Consider the following 11,859-nt stretch of genomic DNA (forward strand, 5'->3'; position numbering starts at 1 on the left):
AGAGAGAGGGGGTGGATTAAGAGAGGCAGTGGTCTGAAGAAAAACAAACTTTTGAGGAGGGACAGGATAAAAAGAGAAGGATAAACAGAAGAAACATCTCTGAGGTACTGCCTCACACATATCGGATTGGGTAACGTGACAGAAAGGAAAATGACAAATGCTGGAGGGGAGGTGGAAAAATAGATAACACTATAGCATGGTTGATGGAGTTGTGACCTGGTCCAACCATTGTGGAGAATAATTTGGAACTCTGCAGAGGATTATAAGATTGCATATAACCTTTGACAGGCAATACCACTACTAGGTCTGTATCCCAAAGAGATTAAAGGAAAAGAAACTATATGTACAAAAATATTTATAACAGCTCTTTTTGTGGGGGCAAAGAATTGGAAATTGAGGGACTGCTCATCATTTGGAGGATGGCTGAACATCCTCCCACACTAATTGGATTCAGAACTATATTTTGCTCATCGTGGCAATAGGGAAGAGGGAGAAGTGGAAATTGGAGGGTAGAAAAAGGAGACATTGATCCTAAGCATAACACTTTTAAGGATAATACCAAACTACAGCTCTTTTTGAGGTGGCAAAGAATGGGAATGTGAGGGGAGAGGGTGCTCATTATTTGGGGAATGGCTAAAGAAATTATATATTAATGTGGTGGATTACTACTATGGTGCAAGAAGTGATAAAGGGGATGGTATCAAAGGAACCTGGAAACACTTGTATGGACTACGGCAGAGAAAAGTGAATAGAACCAGAAGAACAGTTTATTTACATTGAATGACTCAGGAACTCTGATCAACATAATGTCAGTCACAATTTCAGAGGACTAATGTTGAAATGTACTGCTACTTCCTGGTAAATGAAAGACTGAATACAGACTCTCACACACACAACTATGCATATATAAATATGTGTGTGTTTTTTTTCCCTTTTGGATATGGCCAATGCAGAAATTTGTTTTGCCTGAATACATATATTTCTAACCGTTTATTTTCTTTTGTCCTCAAGGAGTGGGGCTTGGAGGGGGGGAGAAGGAGTTGGAGGGGGAGGGAAGAGAGAAAAGGTACATTTTTGCTGATTGAAAAATAAATATTTAATTTTTAAAAATAGTTGTGTGATCCTGGGCAAGTCACTTCACTGAGCCTAAATTTTCCTAGCTTTCAGAAATATTTTGCCTTTTCTTTTTCATCAGATTACTTTAAGGATTAAATGAATAAAAGGAATACTTTAAGCATTTCAAGAATATGCTTTATAAAATCTTAAAAGTATGATATAAATATGTTACCATTATTGCATCTGATTTTAATAATTAGAAATTTGCTTAATTCTACCTGATTTTTATTCCAGACAACAAGTGAAAATCATGCACTGTATCCCGTTCCACTTGTGCAACTGTTTGCCTGTGTTAGCTGTGATTTGGCTTGTACTCTGAGTGCTTATTTCAGTTCCATAAGCAGCAACCTTCCTGTAAACCTAATCAGTGAATGGCATGAATTTTTTTCTGAAGGCATACACAATTTACTTTTACCTCTTTTGGTGAAGATTACAGGTAAGTAAAAAGGGAAATAATGTCCTGTTCTTGAAGTGGTAGTTTGAAGTTTATGAGATTTATCCATAAAATTATCTATAGATTCATACCTATAGATTTATCTATAAAGATTCAGACTAAAAGAAATTGAAATGGCATTATAAATGTTTGAGGTGATATGAGAAGGGTAAGATGAAGAATGCGGAAAGTGAGGCAGAAATTATAGCAGTTATGTTTTTTTGTAGCATTCAGATAATAAGATAGTAATTTATAACTTAGGAGTTGAACACACCTGGCAGAAAATCTCTCCTAAAACAATTGCAGGAGGGAAGAGTACTGAAATAAGCCTTTTATTTCTCCCCCTGCCCCCAACTTAGTGTTTATTTTTAACGTTCTTTTTAAATTTCAAGTTCCAATTTCTCTCCCTTCCTCCCAGTCGTCCCCCACCCAGTGTGAAATCATGCAATATACATTTCCATTTTGCAGTCAGAGTTCATCAGTCCTCTCTCCCATGGTGGATAGCATTTTTTTCATCATGAGTCCTTAGGAGTTGTCTTGGATCATTGTATTAATCAGAGTAGCCAGATTTTTCACAGTTGATCATCCTTATAACAGTGCTGTTATTGTGCACAGTGATTGATTCTTCTTACTTCACAAGCCTTTTATTTTTAATGTGACAAAAATACTTAACCTCTCCTACTTAACTGTTTTTTTTCAAGAGGGTGACATAACAGTCAGGCATTATTCTAATTAGAAAGGTTGTTTGACTTGCCACTTATGTCATGTAGATCTTGTTAGGAGGTGCTGGTTTAAATACAAGTGCTGTGAAAAAAACTCTCTTGTGGTCACAGTGTAGTCAGTAACTGCATGGTACACAAAGTTTTTACAAATCACTTCCTTTTCTTTTGAGGTCTGCAGTATATGAGTAGGTCTTTGCTAAGGAAAAAGAAAAAGAGGTAGAGAACAGTTTGAAGCAAAGGAGTTTTGTTGTTATCCAAAGGTGTACCTGGGCATTTGGTTATTTAGGAAATTTCAAAATTCCTTTTCTTTTTAAATCAGGGAGGCCTATTTTCTTTTAAACAATTTATTTATTTTTAGTTTTCAACATTCACTTCCATAAGATTTTGAGTTTTAAATTTTCTCCCCTTCCCTCTCCTCCCCCTCCCCACGATGGCATGCAATCTGATATAGGCTCTACTTATATACTCATATTAAGCATATTTTCACATTAGTCAAGATGTAAAGAAGAATTAGAACTGATGGGAGGAACCACGAGAAATAAGAAACAAAACAAAACAAAAGGAGAGCAAATAGCATGCTTCCATTGCATTCAGAACATAGTTCTTTCTCTGGATGTGGATAGCATTTTCCATTGTGAATCTTTTGGAGCTATCTTACATCCTTGCATTGCTGAGAAGAGCTAAGTCTGTCAAAGTCAGTCATCGCACAGTGTGGCTGTTACTGTGTACAATGTTCTCCTAGTTCTGCTCATTTCACTCAGCATCAATTCAGATAAGTCCAGGTTTTTTTGAAGTCTGCCTGCTCATCATTTCTTATAACGCAGTAGTGTACCGTTACATTCATATACCACAACTTGTTCAGCCATTCCTCAATTGATAGGTATCCTCTCAATTTCCACTTCTTTGCCACCACAAAAAGAGCTGCCATAAATATTTTTGTACATGTGAGTCCTTTACCTGTTTTTGTGATCTCTTTGGGATACAGACCTAGAAGTGGTATTGCTGGGTCAAAGGGTATGCACAATTTTATAGCCATTTGGGCATAGTTCCAAATTGTTCTCCAGAATGGTTGGATCAGTTCACAACTCCACCAACAATCCATTAGTGTTTCAATTTTCCCACATCTTCTCCAACATCTGTCATTTTCCTGTTTTGTCATGTTAGCCAATATGATAGGTAGGGAGACCTATTCTTGGAGTGTCTTTTTTTTTTTTTAAATAAAAGAAACATTGGATTATAACTGTTAATGAGAAGGGAAAGATATTAATAGGTTGATTATTTAAAATATAGGTTAGCACTTCTAGCTCTATATCCCAAAGACATCAAAAAAAAAAAGGTGAGGAGAAGGACTTATTTGTGCAAAAATATTTATAGCAGCTTTTTGTGGTGGCTAAGAATTGGAAATCAAAGGGATGCCCATCAATTGGAGAATAGCTAAAAAAGCTATGGTATATGATTGTGATGGAATATTATTCTGTAAGAAATGACAAGCAAGATGATTTCAGAAAAACCTGGAAAGACTTACATGAACTGATGTAAAGTGAAATGAACAGAACCAGGAGAATATTGTACACAGTAACAGCAGTATTGTTCGATGAACTGTGAATGACTATTCTCCCCAAAACAAAATGATCCAAGACAGTCCCAAAAAACTAATGATGAAGCATACTATGTGCCTCCAGAGAAAGAACTGGTATTGTTTGAATACAGCCTGAAGTGTGCTGTTTTTCATTTTTTTTTAATTCTTTTTCTTGTATTTGAGAAGTCTTCTATAAAATGACTAATATGGAAATGTTTTACATGATTGCGTATGTATAACCTGTATCTGATTGCTTACCATCTCAGGGACGGGGAAGCGGAAGGAAAGAAGGAGGGGTAGAATTTGGAACTCAGAACTTTCAAAAAAATGTTTTTAAAAAAAGTGTTTTAACATATAATTGGTGAAAAATAAAATGTATTAAATGTAAAAAAAAATAGGGTGTGGAGGTTAGCAATACAGAGTACACAGTATGTTGGGCCTTTTAAAAGGTATGAATAAAGCATTAATTACTTACTAGATGCAAAGCTTTGTGCTATGCAAATTTTTACTGACATATATCCCAATGAAAAAACAACTGACCTTACCTCCACTCAATAATGAAAAAAAGATATGGATTGGGGGTGGAGGGGGGGAGAATATAATATACACACATGTGGGGAGAGAACGAGGGAGGTGGAGTAGGCGGGGGTTAGGTCAGAATTTTTTTCTTGGCCAAAAACTATTGCAAAATTAAGTTGAATAATAATACTCTTCTGAAGTCTTAATTAGAATATCTTAACTGAGTACAGAACTTTTTTTTCAAAGAATCAACAGCATAAAAACACAGTTGAAGGCCATGATATTGCATTTTCTTTGTATTAATAATATGCAGCAGCTATCTGCTGATTTTCTCTCAAGTATTAATTATAGTAACTGTCTCATTGGATCTTTTGGATTTGTTTTATTTTTCTTTTATTAGAGGAAAGCAAAGATACATCTGAAACATCTTTTCAGAACTCAGTGCTGATACCTTTGGGTGAAACACTCACATACATCTCAAAGGATCAACTGCTCAATCACAAACTCGCCGTTAGATTAACACCTGACCAAAAGACAAATCTTCCGGAACATCTCCAGACCTTGTTAAATACACTTGCCCCATTACTTCACTTCAGAGCTAGACCTGTCCAAATTGCAGTTTATCATATGTTGTATAAGTAAGAAATTAATGTACTGATTGTGTTGGGTTTTGTTTAGCTTTCAACCTTTGAGAAATGTGTATGTGTGTATCATTAGTTTTTTTCTTCATTTAAAAAGTTGGACAACTCAGATTGTGTTTAGCGAAAATTTAGGAATTTAAATGTATGTGGTATAGAGAAAACTTCATGCAATAAATTTATTTAGGAGGTATATTAAGTGGAAGAAGAGGTGCTATATTTCTAATACAGTGCTAATTTCTATAAAGTGGTTCATTTTCAAAATTAGTTCCTATTTTTAGGGAAGTTGTATTGAGAACTATACTGTCAGTCTATGTGAATTTTAAGTATTTAAGTTATTAAGGTATTTTAAGTTAATAATAATAGCTAGAATTCATATAGTGCTTTAAGCGCTTTACAAATATTTCATTTTATCCTTACAACAATCCCAGAAGGTAGGTGCTTTTATTATCCCCATTTTACAGATGAGAAACTGTGGGAGGCAGTTTTTAAGTGATTTTCCCAGTGACATAACTAGTAAGTGTCTGAGGCTTAATTTGAAATAAAGTTTTCCTGATTTCAGGTCCATTAGTCTATCTGCTATATCACTTAGATGCTCCTGCTTTTAAAATCATAGAATTATTTATAAAATTAATTATAGAATTATTACAGAATTAGAAGGAGCCTTAGAGTTCATCCAGTCCTTCCCTCTCATTTGACTCATAAAGAAGTATTTGTAATCAAAGGCTTACTTTCAAGCACACATTAATTTCTTTTTATTGTTGTTGCTCAGTATTTCTTTAAAAAGAAACATTTTCTGGGGCAGCTAGGTGGAGTAGTGGATGGAGCACCGGCCCTGGATTCAGGAGGACCTGAGTTCAAATCTGGCCTCAGACACATAACACTTAACTAGCTGTGTGACCCTGGGCAAGTCACTTAACCGTCATTGCCCAACTTAAAAAATAAAAAAAAGAAAAGAAACATTTTCTAAGCAAATTATTTGAAAAGCAAATTTATGTAATGTTAAAGATGAACAAATACAGAATTATATGGCCTTAAAATATATTCACATTAACTATGAGTTAATATTTAGTAGCATAAATGCTGTTTTTATGGTTTTAAAAAAGATTTGTTTTCTCCTTTAAAATACACAGATATGTTTTGTTTTAACATAGCAGATACTTCCCAACAAAATCCAAGTGAACTACTTTGAAAAGTAAATTTCCAAAAAATTGTTGACAGAAAAGGGTATGTGGGGTGGGGGAGAGGGCTGTCCTTTAACTTTAATAGCGAAGTTAAAAAACAAAGTTTTATTGCTTCTCAGGGTTGACCTTACTTATATTTGTTTACTATATTCATTGTGAATATTATATTGGTTATTCAGCTTCCCTCATTGTAAATAACATCATGTAAGTTCTAGTTGTTACGCTATCTTAAACTACATTATGTGCATTTACATAGTTTGTAAAATTTGTCCTTATGGATAATTTAAACAATGCTTTAATACAAAATAAAAGTTGTTTATCCTTATAAGTATAGTTGAGCCTACAGAAAAAATTTTTTTTAAATAATGCTTCCTCCAACCCTTAGGTTGATGCCTGAATTGCCAAGGTTTGATGATGATGATCTTAAATCATATGTTGATGAAGAAGAAGAACCTGCCTTGTGAGATTTTTAAAATTTTAATTTAATTTTATTTGAATCCTTTTAATCTTATAGTTGCTTTTAAAATTCCCATTCAATAAGTTATTGTTCTTAATATTTTACAAATAGATCATATTGGTATAATTTATAAGGTTTTGTGACCTAGAGTTTGTTGTCTGAGGTCAAATTCAGGTCTTTCTGACTGAAGGTTCAGGGCTTTAGGCACTTAGCCACCTAGTGGCTAATTTAATTAGATACCCTAGCATTTAATATCAAAAGACTTCAAAGGGAATGAATGAAAAAAGGATTTATTAAATGCTTACTGTGTGCCAAGCACTACCCTAAGGGCAGAGTTAGAGCTTACTTCCTTAGATTCAATATATAGAAATCCATTCCTTTTGTACTTTATCATATCTGCATGTGAATCAAGAAGATTTGGCCTTAAATTTAAGCAGTTAGATATGATTTGGTAGTTTCTTTATCAAACTATCTCATACATACTTGTCTATACATGTTGTATACCCCCTGTAGAATGTAAACTCTTTGAGGGCAGAGAGGGGCTATATCATTTTTGAATAGTAATATGTGTTGCATATAGCAGACCCTTAATATGCATTTGTTACACTGAATTCAGTTTAGTTACTACCTGAGAAATTTATTTTTGAGCTTCTTTTTTGGGGCTGGTATTTGTTTCTTTAATAATGCGTTTATAATTGGGAAATCAGTCCTCTTCATTCCCTCTCGTAATCTTGGTGAATGTTAAATCTGAGAGAGAAAGTTTTCAACTATTTGCTTCATGATAAAAATTAGATAATTTTTTCATATGTATAACCTTATACAAAAACTCCATTCCTCATCCTGATATGGAGTTTCTGGGTTTTCTAAGCCTGTACCAATGGGTTACAAACTTTGGCATTTCTGGGCAAGTTAGAAATGCTTTGTGTACAGGCTTAGTTATGGTTTTTTGTGTCTGTCATCTGAGGGCCAACCAGCCTAAGTTTTTATAAGTTGCTTGCAGAGTGCATTTTTTGACTGTAGAAGCTCCAGAAGACTATCTATCAAATTATAGGGAGGTTGTGATCTGTGCCAGTGGAAGAATATACACTAACCATATCATGAATCCTTAAGAAAATGAAATATGTTATTTTCCTCATGATAATTTTCACAGTAATGCAGTGCTAGTGGCCATTATAAAAGAAAATGTTTTGCTTGCTCTGTTTTAAGGTCCTAAGTATCAAGACTATTATTTTTCTCTCTTTAAAGCCTCCATATGGTTAAAAAGGAAATAACCTTAGTAAAGTAATAAAAGTTTTGGTTTGGAACTAACAAGTATCCAGACTTGCATAAATTGCCCTTCAGTTTGCATGATTGCCTTGTTGTGTCTTAAGTTTAAAAATATAATTTAAGGAGACTTAGGAGCCAAGATATCTGAAGCATTTAAATAATGGCAGATTTGGTAGGAAATTGGTGCTATAGAAAGATCTAAATTTTAGAAAATATTCCATAATCTAAAATTTATCATTAATTCCTAGGTCACCACCTGTAGCTTTGATGGCTGTTCTTGGCATCTTGGAAGATTTACTGGAAAATATTCTGGAGTGTTACCCTGTTGGAGAGTTTGCAGTTATTCAGCCATTGAGTGAGGAGTTCTGCTATGTTTTGGGGTACCTCCTGTCATGGAAATTAATACTTACTTTTTTCAAAGCAGCTACATCTCAGGTATGTCCGAAATCATTAGCTCTGTCCCCTCTTATTCTTTATATCCCACTAAAAGAAAATAAGGAAAGTGGCTTTTCATCTTATCTGAACAACTTTGGACCTAGTCTATTTAAACTTCCTCTTACCTATTCTGCTATTTCTCTTATCCTGTATTTCTATTTTTTTACCCCATCCTTATTATCTGTATTGTTCGTTTTCTGACTCTGACAGGGCCACTAAACCTAAAGGATCCCTTGCAGCCTGCAAATTGATTTAGAAAACCACATAATCCAGGTTCTATTGTATTTTTATTTATTTTATTAATTACAATTTTAATTGTAATTACATTTTAATCTTAATTTGTCACACTCAGGAGTGTTGGGGGTCTGCAGGACTTCTGCCTCACAGCTCTGGCACCACTCAGAATCTTTGTTTCTAAGTTGTTGGCTCCCTAGGTTGAAGCTCCTTTCATTGACCACCCTGCTCTCTGTTCTCCACGTCAGCCCCCTTCCTTGGGTGTGCTGCTTCCACTCATCCCCCAGCTTCCCAATGTGCCATCCTGAATTCCCATTCTATGTTTACAAACTGCCCTTCGACATTAGACCTGTATCTTCCTCCAGGAAATTACTTTGCTTCTAAAAAAATGCCTTCTTGAGGGCAGGGATAGTTGTTTTGTCTTTGTATCCTTAGCACCTCGCATGTAGAACTTGATAAATACTTAGTGAATTGAACAGAATAATCTAATAGAGGAGATGCAAAGAACTACAATGAGAAAATAGAACATGATGAGCGCATAAGAGAGGTAACAAAGCTCTGTGCAAGGTTTGAAGAAGGAAGGATCCAGTGGCAACTGGGAAAATGTGTGAGACTTATTGGAGACGGCACATTGAATTGGGTCTTGAAGGATGGGTAAGATTTTGGTAGGTAGAAGTAGAGTTAGAGCTAAGAAAAAAAGGGTATTTAAAATATAGGGAAATGGCATGAGTAAAAGCATGAGGAGAAATTGAGAACTATATCCAAGGGATGGTGAATACATCAGTTTGGTTGGAGCATAGTATACGATAGGGTGGCACTAGATCATGAAGTACCTTGGATGTCAGACTAACTTGAATATTTTTCATTTTGCATTTATTGAAGGGTTTCAGGAAGAGTAGTGATATTGAATTTGTGCATGTGAGGAATATAAATCTGGCAGTCACATGAAGTCACATGATTGGAGCGTAGGGCAAGACTGGACATGGATTAGGAGGCCATTTGAACAGCCTCAACGGGGAGTAATGAGAGATTTGGAAGATGAGGATGTATTTTAGTGTAAAGAACATTCTAAGCAAGGACATGACAAATGAAAACTTGGAGGCCATACAAGTTTTGAATAATGGACAAGCAGGTTTACTGTCTGCCTCAGGGAATGTAAGTTGAGGTGATAAAAGTATTATAGCATTTATATAATGCTTTTAGTATTTACAAAGAAGCACTTTACATATCTTATTTGATCCACACAACTCTGATAGATACGTGTGTTTATTAGTCCCATTTTACAGTAAAGAGACTCAGGCTGAGAGAGGTTAAGTCATTTGCCCAGCATCACACACTAACAAAGGAAAGATTTGAACTTAGATATTCCTAACTCAAAGTTCTGCACCCTGTTCACTGCCCTGCTTGAGTAAGCTAGGAGACAATGTATAATTAAAGTGCAGAGTTAAATTATGTTTGACGTAAATGGTAATTGAAAGCTGTGGTGGCATTTTTAAATAGAGGAGTGATGTTATCCAAATACTTTTTAAAAAGAGCCAGGAATGTCATTTCACTTTAGAGTATTTCTTAGTTGGGACTTGAGTGTTGTTCAAGCTTCTGATCTCATTTTCTGAGTTATTTCCTAAGATCATAGATCTAGAGCTGGAAAAAATTTCACATCTAGCCCAGTGCGCTCATTTTGTAGATGAGAAGACTAAAGTCAAAGGAGGTTAATTGACTTGCCTTGGGTCACACACAGGTGGTCAGTGTTGGAGGTGGGATTTTGAACCCAAACACTTTTGAGTCACTTTTTCCCCCATTGTTATCATAACTTGCTTTATCTGGTTTTGTGTTTCTCGTTGTAGTTTAATCTGGAATTACTAACAAATAATTTTGTCTCCATCAGCTTCGTGCCCTTTATTCATTGTATCTTAGAAGAACAAAGAATTTGAATAAGCTGCTCTATCACCTGTTCAGACTTATGCCAGAAATACCTGCCTATGTAGGGCCAGGTGTTGAGCTCCCAAATAAAGAAACTAAAACATTCTTTACAGAAGAACTCCATTTACATGTCAGAGGTCAGTAAAGTATATTGTTTTTATTCTCTGTTCTTTTATGAAACTAGCTTCAGACTTAAGGTTAAAATATGTTTTCTTCCAGGGAAAGACCTTACATTTTAGGGAAACAGCTTTTTCTTTAGTCTTTTTTTTTTTTTATTGCTTTTTGGTGAGGCAGTCAGGGTTAAGTGACTTGCCTAGGGTCATACAGTTAGTAAGTGTCAAGTGTCTGATGCCAGATTTGAACTCAAGTCCTGCTGACTTTAAGGCCAGAGCTCTACCCACTGCACCACCTAGCTGCCCTTTTTCTTTAGTCTTAAAGTCAAGAGAAATCATAATTGCTGACAGAAAATTGACATTTAAGATTTTCCAGAATTTCTTATCTGTGACAGAAGAAAGCATATTTTTTGGTTCTGTACAGAACCTAGGATTGGGATGATCATTGATTATGGTTAATTCTGAACTCTTTAGCATGCTAAACCTGCAATATTTTACTAGGTAAGAGCTAGGTATAGTGTTTCATACCTATAATCCCCACTTCCAAGGAGGCTAATGCTCACAAAATCTCTTGAGGTTGGGAGTTCTGAGCTTCTGTTGGGCTAATAAGCCAATCTGATGTTGGCATTAAATCTAGCATCAAAATAGCGAGCTTCTGGGAGTGGCATCAGGGTTGAATCAGGTGCCCTAAGGAAGGGAGAACCGGCATAGGTCAAAAAAAAGCAGGTCTCCCTGGCCTGACCAGTGGTGGGATTGGGCCCATTTCCAGCTCAGGCTAAATAGGGAGACAACCAGTCTTTCAAAAAAAATTTTTTTTTTTTACTACATATGCTAAAAATGACCCCCATCCAGCTAGTGAGTGATCTTTGGGGACTAAGATGAATCACCTAGAACCTTTGGAACTAATGAGGAGCTTAAAAGCATGCTAAACACCAGGGATCTAAAAAAGGAACTTAGCTCACAGTCCCTTAAGAAACTCTAATAGGTAGGGGAAAAAAGATGTAACATGATATTCCAGAGAGAGTATTTCACTTCTCTCTTGGAAGTATGTTTTCATTTCACTTGTCATGAAAGTGTTCTTTTCCTATTCTCACTTAACTGGCAGTTTTCACCTTTTTTTCATTTAAAAAAAACTTCACCAGTTTGGTATGTAGTTGAGTCATATTTAAAATGTAGGGTATATAAGAAGAAATTGAGATTGAAGCAGTACCATTTAGCTCCTTTAATTACAACTACTCAAAAT

The 11,859-nt window shown here is 35.3% G+C and overlaps 1 protein-coding gene across 2 annotated transcripts in view; it reads left to right on the plus strand.

Annotated features, from left to right (window-relative positions):
* LTN1 (listerin E3 ubiquitin protein ligase 1) overlaps positions 1 to 11,859 on the plus strand; it is an 85,668-nt gene that overhangs the window by 71,115 nt on the left and 2,694 nt on the right. For both annotated transcript variants that reach the window (XM_027875504.1, XM_027875505.1), the window contains exons 22-26: positions 1,351 to 1,552; positions 4,770 to 5,007; positions 6,577 to 6,651; positions 8,163 to 8,349; positions 10,469 to 10,640. In XM_027875504.1, coding sequence (XP_027731305.1) covers positions 1,351 to 1,552; positions 4,770 to 5,007; positions 6,577 to 6,651; positions 8,163 to 8,349; positions 10,469 to 10,640 — 874 coding nt within the window. The remainder of the gene's footprint in view (positions 1 to 1,350; positions 1,553 to 4,769; positions 5,008 to 6,576; positions 6,652 to 8,162; positions 8,350 to 10,468; positions 10,641 to 11,859) is intronic.

Source organism: Vombatus ursinus, unplaced genomic scaffold (assembly GCF_900497805.2).
Source record: "Vombatus ursinus unplaced genomic scaffold, bare-nosed wombat genome assembly UNPS02014809.1, whole genome shotgun sequence".
NCBI classification, from domain to species: Eukaryota; Metazoa; Chordata; class Mammalia; order Diprotodontia; family Vombatidae; genus Vombatus; species Vombatus ursinus.